This window comes from Psammomys obesus, unplaced genomic scaffold (genome assembly GCF_907164565.1).
Source record: "Psammomys obesus unplaced genomic scaffold, mPsaObe1.curated_primary_1811, whole genome shotgun sequence".
NCBI lineage: Eukaryota > Metazoa > Chordata > Mammalia > Rodentia > Muridae > Psammomys > Psammomys obesus.
This window is the reverse complement of record NW_026596326.1, coordinates 1,247,954-1,268,781: the sequence shown is the minus strand read 5'-3', so window position 1 is coordinate 1,268,781 and position 20,828 is coordinate 1,247,954. Positions and strand designations below refer to the sequence as shown.

Genomic DNA, 20,828 nt, shown 5'->3' with positions numbered 1-20,828 from the left:
CAACTCTATTTCCCGTCACTAGCTACAGACTAACTTTTGTATAAATTCAAACTGCTCCACGCAGAGCTGAGAAGACATGTGCTCCGTTATTGCTGTCTCATGCATTTCTTAGATGTAGCTGGGTTACAGCACTGTTCATCTTCCTACCGCCTTATACTGCTGTTCAGTAATTGCTGGTGCGGCAGCCCATACCTGAGTGTTCGTGTATGCCTTGCTCCATCACCTACCTCCCCAGTGCTGACTTTAGTCCATTAGTCTGGAGCTCTGTGGTCCGATGTGCTCACCATTACAAGCAACTCCTTAGTTTCTAGTAATGATTTAAACTTGTGCTGGCTGGCATAGCCACTTACAACTAGTTATATGTAGGTGACGTTTTTCATCTGCTTATTGCCAACCTATTTGTATCTTTATTCCTAAAGCAGGTCCTGTATTTCTGTGGGTGCCGTGGCCCTGAACTCAGGTCCTCAAGCTTGTGCCGTAAGGGCTCCACTCACTGAGCCATCTGCTCAGACAAGTTTTACTTTTTCAGGCTAAGGATAAAAAAAAAAAAAAAATTTAACCTGGAGATCTTTTTAAAGAGAAAACAAAGTAAAAAAACTGGGCAGTATGCACACTGTGGGCATGAATGTTCTTGGAGAGCATTGAGCCCTCTACAACTGGAGCTATAGTGGAAAACTACTGTGGATGCTGGGAATTAAAGCCAGGTCCTCTGCAGGACCCTTAATTGCTGAACCATCTCCCAGCCCCTCAATCAACTGAGCTCTGGGGAACTAGGAAAGCCTTGTGCTCTATAGTTAACTGGTGGGCTAACTGCAAAGCTTGCATTTTTATAAGACACTCTCTTCAGAATTTTCCACACACACACAAAATTTCCCTATCAAATAATTTTCCACCCAACAGACCATTTTCCTCTGGTGCAATAATGTGAGCCCTTGTATAAAAGCTGGCCAAGACAGAAGCACAGATCGTGGGTTTTGTCTACTTTAAACTTTCTGTTGGACATCTTTACTTCATAGGATTACCATCTACTTCTTTTGTTTTATTTTTCTGAAACAGGATTTTTCTGTGTAGCCTGTCCTGGAAGTCAAGAGATCAACCTCCTAGGAAGTGCTGGGATTAAAGGCATGTGTCACCACTATCTGGCACCATCAACTTCTCAACCACTGAAATATCAAGATAGGCATTTTTGGCGAAATAGCAATAGTGTTCATGTTGCCTTTAATTCTACCCTTTTATACAACATTTTTTTCTTTTGCTCTGCTACAGAAAACTGTAATTCATGCAGATTTCTGTGACACACCCAGTTTTCACTATTCCTGCTGTGATAATTTGCCCACGCTTATAAAAGGAGACTCAATACAAATATCCACAGGGACTACTGTACCAAATACTTCCTCTGTACTAGATTATTTCCCAACTGTCTACACAAAATACTCAAGTCAACTTTATAATGTTTTGGCTAGAATTCATGACTAGAATTCAATCTGCTGACACTGACTAACAAGAGATACACATTGATACAGGTAAGCAGCACAGCAGTTCCCCGCCCTGCACAAGGCAAGGGGTCCTGTAAGGATGAGCCAACCAGAGAGGTGGCTCAGCAGTTCAAAGCACTTGTTCCTCTTTCAGACTAGAGTTTGTTTGGCTTCCAGCACCCATGTCAGGAAGCTCTCACATACATAGGTAAATTTCTTTAGTTAAACTCTTTTTTAAAAGTCAAGCTTCAAAAACTAACAAAACCTGTTTCATGGTGCCCTGTTGCAGAGTCAAGTTTCAAGTGCTTAAACACCAAGGTACATAGAGCTAATCCCTCCCAGAAGCTGCATTTAAAATTCTTAGATTGTTGTGATCTTCAAAGAGTTACTCTATTTGTTTTGTTTAAAGGTTTAATTCCTATTCTCTCTCACTGTGTGTGTGTGTTTGCATGCGCGTGCAAGCACTGCACAGACATTTATTGCTCAGCTCATTGTCTTTCAAGTGGCTGTTGGTCCCTAATTAGTCTCATTACTTTCATCTTCCCTCCAGTGCTGCTTACAGCAATGTTTCCAGAATAAAAATCTGGCAAGACTACTGCCCATTCAGGTCCTCACGTGGCTCTTTATACCACTCACAGAATTCAAATTTCCCACGTGGTTTGGGTTCCAAAGGCACTGTCATGTCCCAGCCATTTCACCAGTGCACTTCATGAGCTTGAACCACATCATATGCCAAGTTTACCAATCATAGCAACAGACAGTCCACAAAGACTTTTAGTGTTAACTTCTTTCATCTCGGAAATAAGTTCTCAGTCCTTTAAAATAAAGCCACAAGGTCATCTCTCAATCCATCCAAGCAATTGCTCCTTGGTTATGTGTGACATTTACTGCACTAGGTTATAATGACCAACAAGGTAGAGTTTATACTTGCAAATCTAGTCCCAAACTAAGTATAATGCCTGTAATTCAAAATGAATATTCATCAATGCAACAAAAGCATGGTTTAACCTCATACTTCAAAATGTATCGATAACACAGGTTCCTCCCATTTCTGTTTCCTGAGAAACAGGGTCTGAGTCCAGAGGCTTAGACTCACTTTGCTAGCAGGCTGGAGAATAGTGGCAATAAGAGATGCTGACGTCTACCTTGCGTCACAGTTGACAGAAAACAGTTTGTCCTGATAGGTCTAAAGTAAATTTAACAGTTATGGGGTAGATTACAGTGATTTAAGTTTGCAGTTCAGAGAAAACAAGAACACTGATGTCTCCTTGCTCACGTGATCAGAAGTGTTAAATGTGCTGAAGAGTCTGGAGAAAGGGTTCTGACGTCACCATTACCCAGCAGCTTCCCCATTCCCTAGGCAGATAGACAGACATGCAGGTTACACTCATTCGGAAAACTTAGAACCCAACTTGGGACAAATGTACTTACAAATAGTGTCCTTAATCTGCCAAAAAATCTAGTAAGGGCTGTCTTTTACAACATAGTTTCCTCTAACACATGTCAGGCTACACTTGTCTCTGCAAAGCCAGGAGTGGTAAAGAACACCTTTAAAATCCTAGCACTTGGGAGGGGACGCATAGACAGATCACCAGATCTCTGAGGTCTCCATAGCTTACCTTAAAACCAATTTAAATTCAAAAAGGGCCTCTTTGGTATGCATTAACACTTCTACCTAAAAGCTGAAAACATTATACTAAATATATTTTCAGTTCATTTTTAGAAAACTGTTCCCTCAAAAAACAAAACAAAACAAAAAAAACAACAACAAACCACCAGTTAGAACTTAGAGAGCATACTTAACTTTTCCACTTACTTGCTTTTAGCAAATGTTAGATTTGGGTTTACATGATGTACGCTTACTCTAAGAACCTGACACTGTTTGCTCTACATTCTTCTGATTTTAAACATTTTTTCAGGATCTATACAAAGCTTGTGGAAGTAAGCCTTCCTCTCTTTCTTTTTCAAGACGAATGACTAGAACACATGATTCTCCTGCCTCAGCCTCCTGAATATGGAAACAGAATGGTGTGGTTTCTGAAAAGGAAATCAATGGTTTTGTTTTTAAACTTCAAGCCCACATATGAAAACTTGGAAGATCAAAAAAGTTTTAAAGGTTATACGTGCAACGAAATTTAGAGATGTAACAATAAGACCTTTAATAATTATCATAACCCCAACACAATATTCGCTACCATATTTAAAAGCATTTATTTAAAATATATTTGTCAATGTCCTTCCATAACATGAGCCCGTTTTTTATATCATGAGGTATATGGTAACAAGAAAAACCCTAAATGCAAAAGGACCACCCGCAACCTAAATATAAAACTTTGGCAAAGATGAGTGTTACAGACTAACACAGCCCATGAGGAAAGGTGTTTACACCATGTCACTGTACCATGCCCCTGTCAGCCTCACCCTGTGAGGGTGAGCTGTAACTGTCCCAGAGAACTCTGAACTGTCCATGTGCGGTCTTCTGATTAACACCTTCTTTGAAGCCTCAGTGCTACAGCTGTACAAATTACACTTTTAAAATATTTGAAACAGATATTGAATTTATTGGTTGGCTATGAGTAGGAAAATACATCAGTAAGGAAAAGAGACCCTGTATATAAATATAATACTAGCTAGTTACAATTTGACCAAGAAGATTCCACTGAAAAGAACAGTAAAAGCCCTTGTTACCACCAGTCCATATGGTATAAATTCAGTTTCTCATCACCCTTATCAAAGAGCTGCCTAGGCAGATGTGACATTCTTGAGCTTAGTGCAGATAGTGTGCTGGGTTTTGTTACATGAATGGTAAACAAGAGTTAGTCCAGTGCATTACACAACATAATGTACTGTGAATGAAGACTACTCTGAGACACTACATCAACATACCAGTTTTTAAAATTTAAGTAACCAAAAGGAACAAAGAGAACATGTTAAAATACTGCTTACGAATGGAGGACACCCGCTTCTGCTCTCTGAATTATCTGCGATACCTGTACTGGATATTGTGATTGACTCATCGGAGGACAAAGTCCCGTAATCGTCTTGCCTGGGTTGGCTTTGTCCTATGACATAACCACCAACCTTGAAAGTCATGATGGAAATGATTTCTGTAGTTTAAATAGTGAAAAGGTGGAACTTTAAACCATGAATTTTATTATAGAAAAATGGAATCTTAAAGGTTTCAATTATAATTTAAAGATTTAGAAGTGCATTCTACCCAATTTAATTATGTCTTTAGGTTTCAAAGTGCTAATACAAAGTAAGTTTTCCTGGTTGTCACCAAATCAAATCAAAGTACAAACTAAAACAAGTTTCTTGGAGATGTTCTCTGCCTGTGTTCTGGGATTATTAAAGTTGCAATCAACAATTTACTTCTAGAACTTCAGTTTATACTATTTCATAAATTAATTTCAATGAACATTATTTAAATTCTCAAAGCATAAATAATTACCACCAATACTATAAACTGTACTTTATAAGATTTACAAAGATTTGAGTGCCTCCAATCATCTCATCTTTAGAAAGGGAACATATTCTAAACATTCTGTAAAACACTCCTAAGATGTATTTATCAGCAAGAACACTGAAATTACATTATAGCAAAACATTACATATATTTATTACAGAATTTTTCAAAAATAATCTACATTATGAAAACAGACTAGTTTTATGCATTTTTAAGGAGTATAGGTTCTTGGAAGTTATTTTGGACACAAAGCATTTAAAACATAAAACCTTGCTTAACAAAAGTATCGGTCTATTTTGGTTTGAACATTTATTCTCTATAGATTCAAAATATTTTTGAAGGTTATACTTGTAAATCTACACCCTCTGTTCAACTTATCACTATCTAAACAAGGTGGAGATGTTCAAACTGACCCACAGAATGCAGTATGCCCAAAAGAGGCAAAACAAGTACTTTCAAGACAAAACAGGCAATTATATCTTACTATGCTGCCCCCAAATTCAAATATATTGTAGACAGTAACAAATACAGATGAAACAGTTTGTGTAAAGCTCAAACCTTTAGCATCTAACAAGTGCACTCAGTTCCAGGTTCCATGAAAGGAATACATCTTCCACTAACAAATGCAAAAATGAGTAAGTGCTCCTCCCCACTCCTCACGTCCCACTCTCTGGACCTGTGGTTCTCTTAGCAGGTCACAGGAAAAGCGGCTTCCTCAGTCCCATCAGTCCAACCAGCTCCAGGTCACCATCACTGGAAACTGTCATGATGCACACTACCACCACAGTGTTTAAGAAAATCAAGTCAGCAAATCTTATATTCACACTTTACAAGAGAGACAGAGAAAGTCAGACAGAGAGGAAACAAAAAGTCATTAGAAGTCATGTACTGGTTCTACACCAACGCGCGGATTACAAACTGGATGTGTTTGGTGCCAGCACAACTTGAACAAAGAGAAATCGCACAAACAACCAATCGCAATTAAGATTAAACAAAATAAAAAAAGGAAAAACAAGGTCTAAGACAGACTCAAGATCAAGACCTTTTAGAGAATTTCTTAAAAAGAAAAAAAATTCACTTATTTAAACAGTATGTAATTTTATTTCCTCTTAAAAACAGCATAAGCAATTAAATGTTTTCTCATAAAATTTTGAGTCATCCAAAATGGCTCAGTCTCTGTATAAAACTGTTAACACTCAACAGTTCATTTTAGTGCCACACGGCGTCCTTCTGCTCCACTGCCTGCAGTTGAAACAAAAGCAGCCAGACAAGTTCCCTCTGAATTCATTTGATTTTGAGAGAACCAACGACTGAGAACAGAACGTATACAAGTTAACTTTGTAAAGTTAAAGGTGACTTTAATCTCTAATCTACTAATGGCACTATGGGCAAAATAGAGGGTACAGTATAACTTTTATCTTGGTTGACATATTATAATTCCTTAGTCACTTTAAAAATGATCCAAACAATTGTCTTAGGGAACCTGTTTTGAAAATGCATCTAATTTATACTGCTTCAAAAACAGAAAATTATTCTTCTTTAAAAAAAAAAAAAAAAAAAGGAATGATTTTTAAAAACATAAAAGAGTAAGGAATCTACATGATAGTGGTTCTCCGGGTCAGTGACACCAAGAAGCAGTGCTCAGGTCGGTGAGCAGAGACCCAGGACCCAGGGACATGTTCCAGAATGTGCTATCCAACGCTTCACAACGAGGAAAAGCCACAGCTCATACAAAAGCATTTCCATAAAATTCTCACAAATGTTAGTTTTTAAAAAATATAAAAGATGCACAGATTTTCTCTGCATGCACAGGCAGTGCTTGGTGAGAACAAATTTAGGCAGGCACAGTGGAGACAGAACAGAAAATGTCTCAGAAAGGACTTAGAAGCTGTACCTAAGCAGCTGTAATTTTTTAACTTAAAAAGTAAAAGATTTAAATGTACATATGTCAACTATCATATTCAGTCCATAAATGCCTACAGATCAGCTTATCTGTCCTGGTAGAAAGTTTCCATAGAAATTCAGAAATTCATACATAAGTTGCCTCTGGTCCAAGAAAATATCCCAAGGTCTAAGCAAACTTACATTTAAAGAGTAATGTTCTCAATTTAAAAATAAAGTAGTACAAAAGGGCTAACAAAACCCTAACAGTGCAAATCACTGCAGAGAAAGTCTGTTGCAACTTTGTTACCAGCTGGCCTTCAGAACACAGGACACAGGTTAAAAAAATTAGCCTTAGTTTACAATACAATTGTTTTCAAATTTGTCTTTTTTTTTTTTTTTTTAGTACAAAATTTCATAAATCAGGTCTTCTGTGGATCATATACAATCATAAAGGCTAAATTCAAATTCTACATTTTACAAACAAGTCTGAAAAAAGAGTGAGTAAAGTCTGGAAGAACGGTCTCTGCTGTTACTACTGGCCTCAGAAAACAGTGCTGTGGATTTCTGTGCAAACAGCACACTGCTCACACATCTTCCTCTTTCAAGGCATGACAATACACATTGGAGAGAATAAACAGGAAAATTACTTTAACAAATTAAAAGATAGGTGTAAACACACCCGTCCCTGTCTAGCAGGATATAAAGCATACTGGGCTCAGAATTGGTCTGTTGCTAGCACCTGGCTTTCATACTATATCCTTTATCAAATAATCAGACTGAAAAGTCAAGTGATCGTTGAGAAAAATCCCTAGTGGCCATACCTCACTCCTCTATATTCAGATTTTCACGAGTTTACAAGTAAATCTGAAGTCCTCTGAAAGTACTTGACTACCTCCTACCAGGAAGGTGAATGCCATTAACTTGGGGCAGGAAAGGCAGTAAGAGCTCCAATTGTGCAAAAAGTGAGAAGTGATCGGAGGGAATAAGTGGATGTGGGCAGCCGCTGATATTATTCTCAACTAGCCAATGGTGGTCCAGAGGTCCCAGGATGGCTAAAGTATTCAGCTGAGGTTTAGAATAGAAGATGTAATCAATTATACCCTGGAAAAATAAAAATAAAAATGGTAAGGCCCAAGCAAGAAAAAATTGAAATATCAAGTGTTTTCAAGATATATATCCACAGAAGTCATTTTGGTAAACAAAAGCAATTTGCTAGCTGGAAGAAACAGCAGTATGTGCAACCCCAGCCCTATACAAGAAAAAAAAAAACAGAAAACGACCAACTCTGCCAAAGTCAGACTCAGCAGAATCAATAAGTCTGGCCAGATAAACTAACAGCCTACAAGTATGCATGCTCTTCTTAACACCTGCCTAGCTCCTTACCAAGCATCAAAGCTTGGACTCCTGAGTCCAAAAGTCACCTGTAATAACCTCCAACACTGCCCTCTTCCCTCACTAAAGCCCACCCTAAGGGGGGAGGACATACCCCTGTCTACGGTTGAGACTGACTGTAATCTTATTAAATGCCCCTCTAAAGGCCCAGACGTTAAAGGCTTGGTCCCCCAGGTGGTGCTACTGGGACATGCCAAGAACCTTCAGAAGGTGGAACTTTCTGGGAGGTCTTTAGTCACTAGAAGCATATCCTTGAACAGGACTATGGGACCCTAACTCTACTCTTCCTTTTCTTGTTTTTCCTTGCTGGTGACTAAGATGAGCAATTTGCTCGGTCAAATGCTCCCACTGTGACACTCTGTCCCAAAAGGGAGGCCCACAGCTATAGCACAACTTGATCACATACAAGAACCTTGAAGATGAGAGCCAAAATAAACCTTAAAAAAAAAAAAAGCATTAGTTCCAGTAACAGGAAGCTATCTGGCACCAGGCTTGCTTTGAGTTAAGCGTGGTGCTGCACACGCGTACACTTGGGAGGTAGCAGGACTAAGAAGCTGAGGCAAGTATGAGCTATGTAGTGTGTATCCATCTCATTCAAGACTACAACTGAGGGGCTGGAGAAATGGCTCAGCAGTTAAAAGCACTGACTGCTCTTCTAGAGGATCTGGGTTCCATTCCCAGCACCCACATGGCAGCTCACAACTGTCTGTGGTCCTGTTCCGGGGATCCAAAGCCTCACATAGACACTAATGCACATAAAATGTACACCAATGTACATAAAATAAAATAAGAAATAAATGTTTAAAACCAAGACTAGAACTGAGCAGCCTTAACTCAGCAGCAGTGGTGCTCATTGCACTTCTGCCGACAAGCGCACTCGGGGGAGGGGGGCAGTTTTTCTAGAGAACCTAGCAGAACGGTTTCCAGAGTGAACAGTCAGGTCTTTCCCATTCACATCTTTTGCACATCTTTGTAGTGCAGGGTACATCTAGAACACAACAATGAATCTGCTGGCTTAGGGCTCTCCTCCATTAACTTCACCCTCCTTTCTCGTGTATTCTTGGTTAAGGACACTAAAGCATATGCCAGTGTTTCTTCCTCTTATCTCTACATCATTAACAGAAACAAACAAAACGGTAATTTGTTCTCTACTCTCGTCACCACCTACATCTTCCCATTAATCACCCTAAGAATCTAAACCAGCATCAGTACAAAGACAACTGGCCATGCTATTAACTGTGAAATACAGCACATAACATACTTTAGAACCAAGGCAAGGGACAAGGTTAAGAACACGTGCCTAGTACTAAACACAAGAGTCAATTCCCAGCACAAAACACAAAACAATAAATCTACAGGGCTAGCAAAATGGCCCAGTGGGTAGATACACTTGTCACTAGCTTGACAACCTACGTTCAGTCCCCAGGGGCCACATCACAGAGGGAGGGAACAGACGCCCCTAAGCCGCCCTCTGATGTCAATACAAGCAATGTGGCAACATGAGCAACGGCCCCCACACACAAAGTAAATAATGTTTAAAAGTGGCTCACATAACACATTTTGGCATTCAAAGGAGTCTCAGTTAAAGCATGACAGAAGGATATCTCACTTTACCTGACAGCAAACTACATACTACAGTATCTAGCTGTTAACGACTAGCATGTAAGAAACAAATGTCACAAAGGGTAAAGAGTAACCAAGGACTTTACTGCCACTTTTCACCTGACTTTTCACTCTGGAAACTAGTCTGCTAGGTTATCTAGAAAAACTGAGCCCACCCTGTGCTTGTGTACATGGAAATACAATGCAAACTACTGCTGCTAAGTTAAGGCTGCTCAGTGCTAGTCAGCAAACACTGGTATTTAAGACTTAAGAAGTTACAGGACTCGCTGATAAAAAGGAGGTTTTGAAACCATATCTATCTCAAGACATACCTTGAAATCAAATGTATAATTCGTGTAAGGCATCAGGCCATTCTCATAGGCACTCTTTAACTTGAAACCATGAGTGATCCTTCCATTGGTCATCCCATTCTTCCCATTACAGCTGAAGTTTGTAAGACTTTCATTGTACCTTAATTCCTTGAAGTCTTTATGATTTGTTTCTACCCCACCGGTGCTCAAATACTCTACAACACCTAAACAAACAGAAATGCACTTGTATTTATCAAATACACTACCCAGCAAAGAAAATGTAATTTTAAAAGAGCATGTTATAGTCCAAAAAGCCATACAAATTCCTATCCTTCTAAAATGTTTTTCTTAATTTGTTATAATTTGCCTGAATTCATTCTCATGCAATTACAGTATCCAAATATTTTACATTTTGGTTTGTTTAAAGCTATCTAACAAATAGATGTGTCTTCCCAAATCCTTCAATGGTTCTATGAAACATCTGGCTGAAATATGCCTGCTCAGCTTCAGACTTAAATATAACATCACAATCAAAATAGTATGCAGGTTTGTCATATCCTACATCATCTGCAGGGCTACACAACCCTCTTTTGGGTTTATGTATTATCTTATCATCCAACCAAACTTACGGAATATAATGCCACAAGTAAGAGCATCTTCACTATTTTTTTAAATTTTTTAATCATAAAGTAGGCTCTACAAATACTTAACTTTTATTAAAGTACCTAGCAAGACCAGACATTTCCCCAAAATGCTATTAACTCCCCCCCCAATACTTTGTAGCTAGAAGACAGAACAGCATATGGAGTTATCAGACCCCTCAGCTGTTCAGCAGCAGTCACCTACCACCACTACCACACAGTGAGATGGCACGGGGCTACAGAACTAGAGATCTCAGGGACTTTCTGTTGCTCCTGAAAACACATTTTCAGTTTCTTCCTCATGGCTCTATCTATTTCGGCAGCAATAATGTATTATCAAAGTTGCCGACTATCAACATGGTGGGATGTAGTCAGACACACAGGCAAGCCCAAAAGGACTGTGCAGAGAATGAGAATATGAACACAGAGGAACAATTTGCTAGCGAAAGGGATCTGGTTTATTCTCTGCACTAACCATAGAAAAATGTTTAAGATCAGGCTTTCCAAGTGCTACTTTATGACAAAAATCAAGAGCATTGCTCTTTCTTGTTAAGATAACATGTGATAAAAGGTCTTAATTTCTACTTTTTATAAAAGTTATCAGAAGAAACAAAATTTGGGATTCTGTTAATGTATTGCTGGTCAAATTTAACTGTAATCACATTTTTCTAAAGGCCGGAATCCCAAAGATAAAAAGTTATCTTAACAGCTTTTTAGGATCTATAAGTGCCTTGGGATAAATTTAAAAATTTAAAAAAGTATGTTTTCAACAAGTTATCAGCCTAGAACTGGGGGTATGGTGACATATGTTCTGTGGTTCTACTTACTCGGGAGGGAAGAGTTCTTAACAAAAAGAAAAGGAAGGTTGGAGTGAGGACTCGGAAGGGGAGACACAAAGAGAGAATAAGCAATACCTATAATCACGTCCCTAGGTTTCTATAACACTACGCTAAAATGATCTCTTTCCCTTGCCCATTTTATAAAAAAGAAATTGTAAACCTGAACTGCCAATACAAATGTAGCCTGCCTCTAATCCCAGCACTCAGGGAGGCAGAGGCAGAGGGGATCTCTGTGAGTTCAAGGCCAAACAAATCTACGAAGCAAATCCAGGACAGCGAAGGCTACACAGAGAAACCCTGTCTCGAATAAAACACACACACACACCAAAAACAAACAAACAACAACAAAAACCCAACCCAAAAAAACAAAATTATTTTTCCTTTAGATTAAATTCTGAATTAACAAAAAAATTATGCACAGCTCACAGTGACATGGCTCAGCAAGGGAAGGTGCTTGCCCCCAAAGCCTGCTTAGCTGAGTTCTACCTTCAGAATCCAGGTAACTGCAGAAGGCTGTTCTTTGATCCCTAAACAAACCTCGACACTCACACGCATTTGTGCAAGGGTGCTCACCTAACTAAGTTTTTATAAAAGACTTCTAATTCAAAAAGTACCTATTCCATATAAAATATTACTTTTCTCACCAGAGTCTGGCAAAGAATTCAGATCTGCACATAACACAAGCGGAATAGTTCCACATTCTCCCAAGACAGTGGACTTGAGGTTCCGAGAGGCTTTATCAATAATATTCTTCACTTCTGAGAGGAACATCATAGTTTGCACCAACTTCACATCTGAGTATTCAGGGTCCCAATGCATATGCGCATTAGCCACAAGAATGAGTTGTTTCTCTGTTCCCAGATGTGGTTTTCCAGCTATATTAGATAAAATAAAACAGACAAAATCTGCTCGTCGGTTGATAGCTTCTTACAGCATCTGAAAACAAGTGAAATTTTGGAAAGAGTCTAATGTATCTAGTGATTCCTACCCAATCACTGAATCTGATATACAATAAAGCTATGAATTAGATCTCTAAATCAGTTTGGTTCTTCCAGCACTAAACCCTACCCAGAGACGCCCATGCCAGCTATTTTTAGATATCCTAAATCAAGTTTCTCATATTTAAAACTAAATTCTCTTAGCTACATACTTTTTATTAGCACTTATTAATTCTTTGCCTTTTTTTTCTTCAGAAATGGAGATTTCACACAGAACTCGTGCATACTCTGCAAGTAGCATTGGGACACGCACAATCCTCAGTCACCAGGTTTTATCTTTATATTAAATATCCCAAATACCACAACAAGTGATGAAAGCTTCAGTTCTCAGCTTCCAAGTCACCATATACATACTTAAATTTTTAAAAAGTAATTACCTTCTCCAAACTTAAGACCCTTAATATGATTATTATAAGTCAGTCAAAAAGATTAACTTATAAAAAGTTGCTTTAACACCCTTGCTGACAAGAAGTCATGGGAGCATATAGAATTCTCATCCTTGAGCAGTAATTTCAATTACTATTTACCTCAACATCTTAAAACACCTGTTAGCCTTTATGCCTTTTCAACTTCTCTGGGCAATGATTTTTCAACTTTAGCATTGTGATAGAGAAAACAATGTATGTTATTTTAGAAAAGACAACTACTCACTCAATTTCTTCAGGTGTTAGACAAGACCATTAAATATACAGTGAGATTTCTGTTATGAAATCTAAACTAAATTTGGGAGGATTGAAGTGTCAATTTTACAGGAAGTGAAACGAACACTCACATGACATTTCAATCAATTCCTTTCGAAGTTCCAATAGTACTGCAACTCCAATATTATCTTTTGTCATAACTCTGTTCAACATAGCTTCAGACCCTTCTGAATTCGCCATTGCTAGCTGATTAAATTCAACAGTGTGTTTCTGAACCAAAGTAAATCTGAAACAAAGCACAAACATGGAAAATAAGACATTAGCTCTGAGTAAAACATCTTTCCACAAAACTTTATTACCAGATACAAAATCACTTCAGTCATATAATAGAAAATCCTCCATAGTACCAGGCTGCCCAAATTCATTTAAAGTTGTTTCCAGTCTAACGCAGCTTGTATTTGTGGTACTGAGGATAGAATCCAGGGTCTTGTGCATGTTAGGCATATTTCTCTACCACTGATATATATCCGGAGACTTCAGAGTTGTTTTTAGTTTGTTACTGACACAAACAAGACCCAGAAATACTTTTACAATTTAATGCAATATAGTTGGTCATCTCTACCATTAGTGCTGGAATATTTCATTGCATAATTTTAAACAATTATCTTCCAAAGCATAGGTTTCCTAGAAGGAATGTTACTTAAAAAATATTTCAGTTAGCAGTTGAAGCCCCCAGTAAATCATCCAAAGAAACAGCAGCATTTTTAGTATGCCCGCAAAGCAAGTTATTTCAAACAAAAACAAGACCGTTTAAATTTTAAAGTCATATTTTCTTCAATAATATCACACTTTGTTCTCTGATATACCAATATACTGCTGCATTCGTGGCCCCGTCCTACAAATAGTAAGGACACTATCCTTCAAACAAACAAACAAACAAACAAACAGCTCAAATAAACTTACTTTTCTGTCTTGAAGAATATTGCACAGCCATCAACATGCTTTCTTTCTTGTTCGGACATTGTCCTAGCTCGAGACTTAGGACTAAAGAATCCATTATAGCCACGTTCTTTCAGTTCTACCAGAAAAAAACTGTAATACTGCTCTGTTTCAACCTCCTGAAAAATCATAACCAGCAAAGTTACTTCAAAGATAAAAATCTGCCCAATACATTAACCCCATGTGTACAGTCCGAAATAATATTTCTTCAACAGACCAAATTATTAAGAACGGAACATCTCGGCTGGAGAGATAGCTCAGAGGTTAAGAGCACTGGCTGCTCTTCCAGAGGCCCTGGGTTCAATTCCCAGCAACCATCTATAATGAGATCTAGTGCCCTCTTCTGGTGTGCAGGTGTACAGGCACACAGAACATTGTATACATAATAAATAAACCTCAAAAAAAAAAAAAAAAAAAAAAAAAAAAAAAAACAGAATGGAACATTTTCAAAATGTAATTTATCTAAAACCAATCAGAAGACTTTATTGTACCAGTTGTTAACGGCAGTTCTTTATAGTTTAGGAGTAAATGAAAGACACGTACACATACACATGTATATTTATGTCTTAGAACGTATGGAACGAGAACCATACAAGAACGAATTCCAATTAAAACATTGTAATTCCAGACCCATGAAAAGAAAACAAACTGACCAAAACTATGTAAATTATTGTGAGACTTGGGCTAAAAAAACCTAGGTTACTGTGCAGACAATCCAAACTATTCCCACTTCCACCATACTTTTTCTAGTAACAGTGCTAGTAAGCAAGAATATAACCAGAGGGGCTGGAAAGATGGCTCAGTGGTTAAGAGCACTGTCTGCTCTTTCAGAGGTCCTGAGTTCAATTCCCAGAAACCGCATGGTGGCTCACAACCATCTATACTGGAATCTGAGGCCTTCTTCTGGCATACAGGTGTGTATACAGATAAAGCACTCATATACAATAAATAAATAAATCTTAAAAAGAAAAAAGAACATAACCAGAAAATACCACAATTTCAGTAACTTTGCCAAGTCAAATTCAGCCAGTACACAGGAACTTTGGAGAAAGGAGAAAAGTTACTGCCAATGTTTAAAACCTAGTCAAACCCATTTGCTTTATTTGATTGCACAGGGTTGCAAAGCAAGACAGTTACATTTCTCAGAACTCACTCAAACTAGAAAAGGCCAGGATTTTAAGAGCTGCTGAATATTACATATACAATATATACATCTACACATACATATCAAATATATCAGCATAATAAATCATAGTGTAATTGCTTCCTTTTTTTTGTCCTGGTTTGTAGGGTCATGTAACTTAAAGAGTCTTCTGCATGACTTACCTGAAGACTTATAATATCTGCATTGCAGCTCAAGATTTCTTGAATAATGGCCTTTTTCCTGTAGTCCCAATTTAGTGCCCATGATGGACAGTAGCCGTATAACTGCCGGGTCGCATATTTATCACAAAGAACATTATAGCACATGACAGAAAACAAGGCTGTAGGAAAGATAACTTATTCACACACATGGCAGAAAAAAAAAATCAACAACCATAATTATTTTAACATAGTCCTTACTATGTTAAGTCTGACTTTAACCACTCAACCTATAGTCATTGAAAACCTTATTACTTTATGCCAAGAGTATACTCTTTTCTTTCTGTGAACACAGAAAAATAAGTAATGGAAAGACAGATAAACAAACCAGTTAAGATACAATGTGTTTGTATTTACAGAACCTAAAAACCAGGACAAACCAAGACTCCTTATTTCTTCTATGCCACCAACTGTTAACAGAGGACATGGAAATTTGACAAGCAGTTTCCTTTACAGGTGCCCAGTTTTCTTTTTCCTATAGAACAACTACAGACTAACTTGGAGACAGACTGTAAGTTGGCTTCAGAACACTAAAATAGAGTGAATACCCCAATAAAGCAAATCAGAGGTGATTTTTGGCTTCTGGGGCACACAAAAAGTTTTTCATTATCATCTATAGAACAACACTGTGTTAAACTCACAGACTAAGAAATACTTTATTGCTAAAAAAATTTTTGTCTCAGCTACAGGAAAAATGGTAATGGTAGACTGGACTGACATAGGGTTACAACAAAAACTCACAATTATCTATGAAGCAAAAAAATACAAAGTACCATGAAAAAAGGTAGCCTGTGTATTAATTTATGCAGAAGTATGCATATATATATATATATATTATCAGCCAAATCCTTTTAAACATACCCTGAGAACTAAACTATTCTCATAAAATTTAAGTTAAAAATAGGTTAAAGGCCATTAGTTCAATTTTTTTTTTTTCTCTCAAACAGGAAAGCTCTTGTCTTCACTGTGGGGGCTGAGTTGGCCAGAAACTGTAGGATACTTAGCTGTGTTCAATCTCCAGGATGCTATAGTATTTTTCCCAATTTTGAGAATCAGAATTGTCAAAATTGATACATGTCCCCCAAAGATAAAACTGTTCCTGGTTGAGAAGCAATGCATTACAAAATAAAATCTTTATCATTATTTTCCAAACCAAATCAACCTATAAGAATATTGCCTTAAATACTGTTGATAATCTGAAGCATGCCAACAAAACTTTCAGGCTTATCAAGACCTGGTAAATCAAGATTAATAAATACAGCTACCAACCCGTTGGCCTTGTTCTGTCTGGTTCTTGTAACATGATCCAAGATCTTGGAGGTGGTTGTTCTGTTGAAACTGGGTATATATACATATAAAAAAACAGTAATAATTAAGTGATATTCTTACATGTCTTCCTAATAAAAAGTCTAAACAAACAGCCACTTACTTCTTTTTGCAGTACCTGACAAATTATCGAGCAAGTAGTTCAGTAGCCTTCTTGTTCCATCTGGCTCCAGACAGAGGTTCAATATATCCTGGGTAAGTGGATTTCCTGGGAAAAATTTAAGTAGGTAAATTAAGATAATAAAGTGTTTCAAACTTAGAAAAGTTTATCAATATAATCATAATCACCTAAGACACCACAAAAAAGTAGCACATTACAACGTTACATTACAGCTGCTAATAACTTACCAAATAAAAATATCACTTGAAAATTTTATATAAAAAAATGAAGCTTTGCCATATTTTAAGATTTACTTACTTCTGTTTTATGAGTGTGGGTGTTTTGCCTGCATGCAAGTTTGTGTATCGCATGCATGCATGCATGCATGCTGCCTTTGGAGGCTAGAAGAGGGGCACTGGATCCCCTGGAACTGGAGTTTCAGGCACGTGTGAGCTGGGAATTGAGCCCAGGTCCTCTCAAAGAGCAGCCAGTACTCTTGAGGCCATGTATCCAGCCTCAAAATTTGCACCGTTTTACAGAAGTACTTAAGACTATCAGTGGGTTAATGTTAATACAGAAGTGCTCTCTATAATTTCTGAACTGGAAGGATATACAAGAGAGGCTTTCTCTGACATGCAATGGACTTGACACATTTGCAAAGTTGCTGGCTGATAAAAATGATTACATATAAAGTGCAAGTGTGTGTCTTTATTTTTTATCTACTTCTTGAACAGTTTCTATGATATACCAAATAAACTTACAGGATTACCTGATCCTGTAACTATCTTTCAAAAACATGAATGCAACTCTTAGAGACTTTATCCAGAAGCCTTTGCTTTAGGAGACAACTGTTTGCCTACACCTGTCCAGACTGGTAAAGAATCAATCACATCACAAAATATGACCAATGTCTTGACACACTTTAAAAATGTGACTTTGACTTCTTCTGGCTTAAGATGTTTCACAATAGTTCCTACTGCATTATTTGTGACTCCTTCCCTATTTCTAGTACTAGGCAAGTACCCATAAATCAACCTCTTAAAAAAGAAACCCTCAAAAGCATAATTTTTTAGTACCAGGACCAAATCAAAAATTTCTATTTACTGGGGAAATTTTCTTTCTTATTTTAATGGGAAACTGCACGCAGATTTGAACATAAAGGAAAAGCTTCTTACGACATGATGAGGAAATATGGTATAAGTAAGGTAGCGCCAAGACAGAAGCAAAGAAAGCAGACAGGCCAGGAGCCAAAAAGAACACAAAGAATAGACTGCTGCAGTTGAACAGTCACAGAGAACTACAGCAGAGCTAAAGCAATGAAGCATGGGGAACAACACTGCCCGCCAAAGCATCCCCTAGTAAGAACTCTTATAGCTTCTTTGAGACTGTAAGAAAAAAAATGAAATCCTACCTTTCAGGCTTAAAGTCTGCAACTGAAACAGTTTTCCCAGCTCAAAAGGTAGAACTCGTAACTGGTTGTAATTTAAATGGAGCTCCCTATTGATATAAAAACTCCAGGAAGTCAGAAGACATGTTAATCTTTACAGTTAAAATCAACAATGTTATTTCTAGGAAAAGTATGAACTGAAGAATGACAAAGTTTTATACATTATATTCCAATATCTAGCCTGGTTTTTCTCAAACTCTGCATAGTGAAAAACAAACAACAGCAAACTGCCACAGACCAAACCTTTGGCAAAACATGGGGAAAATTACTAAAAAAGAAGAAACAAAAGCAAAGTATGATACAAGCTTCAATTTTTAAAAGTTGGTTAATTCATAAATACATAAAATTACTCAACTGAAATACCTAATTATAAGCTAGAAACATGGTTAGCAAGTGCTAGTTTGACACATGTGTGATCCACTATACACGCTTAAGAAAGCAGAAATGATCAAACAGCCCATGACACACCTCAAAGATACATCTATGGACGTATTTCCAGAGAGCTTAAACTGAGGGGGACCAGCCTCAACTTGGTAGTGCCACCAAACTGGGCTAAGAACCCAGCAAAATAAAGAGAAAAAAGAAAGAAAGCAGGTCCCAATTCTTCGTGGTGACGGACGCAGTGTGCTCGGCTGCTGTGCGTTCCTGCCACCATGTCTTTCCCCCACAATGGGCAGTTTCTCCTTAGGCTGCTTCTTGTCAGGTACTTGGTCACAGCAACAAGAAACGCAGTTACCATGAAGCTACCTGAGCACTGCTGAATGAGTTAATGATGGCTGCAGTTATGTTTACGTAGTTCTCCAAATTTACAAAAACTTCAGTTTAAAAGTAAAAGCTATATAAACAAAAGATTATTTGAGTACTTTTTTGACAACCACATTATAAACATCATAGCCCTCTTCAAGGAAAAAAGGCTACCAAACACCAAACACTGAACTAAGATACTGTCAATTTCCTATATTAAGTTTACTAATCAAATTTTAGATGAGAAGGAATAATTTCTACTGTCCTTGTTTCTTGACTCAAATCTTGGTTACTTCTGAGAAAACTAAACAAGAAAAACAAGATCTGAGTAACTGGTTCCTATTTATTTCCAAACACATTATATAGGAAAAAAGGTTCTATATATCTTTCCGAGGATTAAAAATAGTCACAAGCTGGGTACGGTGGCACATGCCTGTAATCCCAACACTCTGGGAGGCAGAGGCTGGCACACTGTTGTGAGTTCGAGACTAGCCTAGCCTGGTCTACAAAGCAAGTGCAAGACAGCCAAGGCTACACAGAGAAACCCTGTCTTGAAACCCTCCCCAAACCCAAAAAGTCATAGTAAATACTCAATAACTAAGCCAAGAAAAGTGTTAAAAGGCTGCCCTAAGATTGATAAAGATAAGAAAATTCTGTAATGTCCTTATCCTCATGCTAGAAGGTAGCAAAAAAGCCTCAGAAACCACCACATTCTGAGCAGGTACATTGGGTTTAGCTTTGTTTTTATGTCGAGCTCATCTACCTTCCAAGGTTAAAAAACAAACAACAAAAACAACAGCAAAAACAGCTATTATCATTTGCTGAAACGTTACAGCTGGATAGGGTAACTTTTTACTCATCATTGCCAACATCCCTAACCTCTGGCTAAGAAGCCTGTCCAAGATCACATAATTTATAAATGCCAAAGTAAGATTCCCAAAGGAACTGCGTCACTATTAATTCTACTCATGAGACTACAGGCTTCCAAGCACAGTAATTAATTCTAGCTTTGTTCATGCCAAGGCTTTCCTACTATAGCAACAGGTTCTGAGGACCAATGTGACTAAAGCTGCTTGTGTGACACGAACTGCTGACCATAGGCAAGGACATCAAACAACACAGTGCCCTACAGCTGTTTATCTCCACATTATTTAAAATTTTTTGGTTCAAAAATAAAATCCATGCATGACACAGCAACAAAAAACTAAGCAACGGACCTACTTAATTTTTATTATTGAACATTCAATTCTTAGCAAAACTCTTTTAATAAAAGACATAACTATGCTTCCATTCTTCAAATATAAAGTAACTTTATTTCCTAACAAAATACATTCTCCCTTTGTTCAGGGGAACCTAAATGTGCAGGACTAAGTCTGCATACCTGAGTGATACCATGTTTCCGAGTTCTGCCGGTAAACTCTGGATTTGATTATGGGACAGGTCCAGATATACCAGATTGTGAAGCTTGGCAATGTCTGAAGGAATACAGGACAGGGAATTGTCACTCAGATGCAAAGCTGTCAAGTGAGTTAGTGACCACAAAGATGAGCTTAAGCTTCTTACTTTTCCTGCAAAACAAGAAAAGGGGGTGGGGGGAGAGC

General features: G+C 37.7%; 1 protein-coding gene across 2 annotated transcripts in view; it reads right to left on the bottom strand.

The window, feature by feature from the left end:
* Positions 1–4,015: 4,015 nt before the first annotated feature.
* Positions 4,016–20,828, bottom strand: part of Cnot6 (CCR4-NOT transcription complex subunit 6) — a 43,491-nt gene continuing 26,678 nt past the window's right edge. The window contains exons 3-12 of one of the 2 annotated variants that reach the window (XM_055597164.1): positions 20,609–20,795; positions 18,448–18,533; positions 17,040–17,144; positions 16,880–16,948; positions 15,575–15,732; positions 14,213–14,367; positions 13,381–13,535; positions 12,255–12,485; positions 10,152–10,354; positions 4,016–7,926 (exon numbers count right to left, since the gene is read on the bottom strand). In XM_055597164.1, coding sequence (XP_055453139.1) covers positions 7,714–7,926; positions 10,152–10,354; positions 12,255–12,485; positions 13,381–13,535; positions 14,213–14,367; positions 15,575–15,732; positions 16,880–16,948; positions 17,040–17,144; positions 18,448–18,533; positions 20,609–20,795 — 1,562 coding nt within the window. In that variant the 3' untranslated portion in view covers positions 4,016–7,713. The remainder of the gene's footprint in view (positions 7,927–10,151; positions 10,355–12,254; positions 12,486–13,380; positions 13,536–14,212; positions 14,368–15,574; positions 15,733–16,879; positions 16,949–17,039; positions 17,145–18,447; positions 18,534–20,608; positions 20,796–20,828) is intronic. The other variant, XM_055597165.1, reaches the window with a different exon arrangement.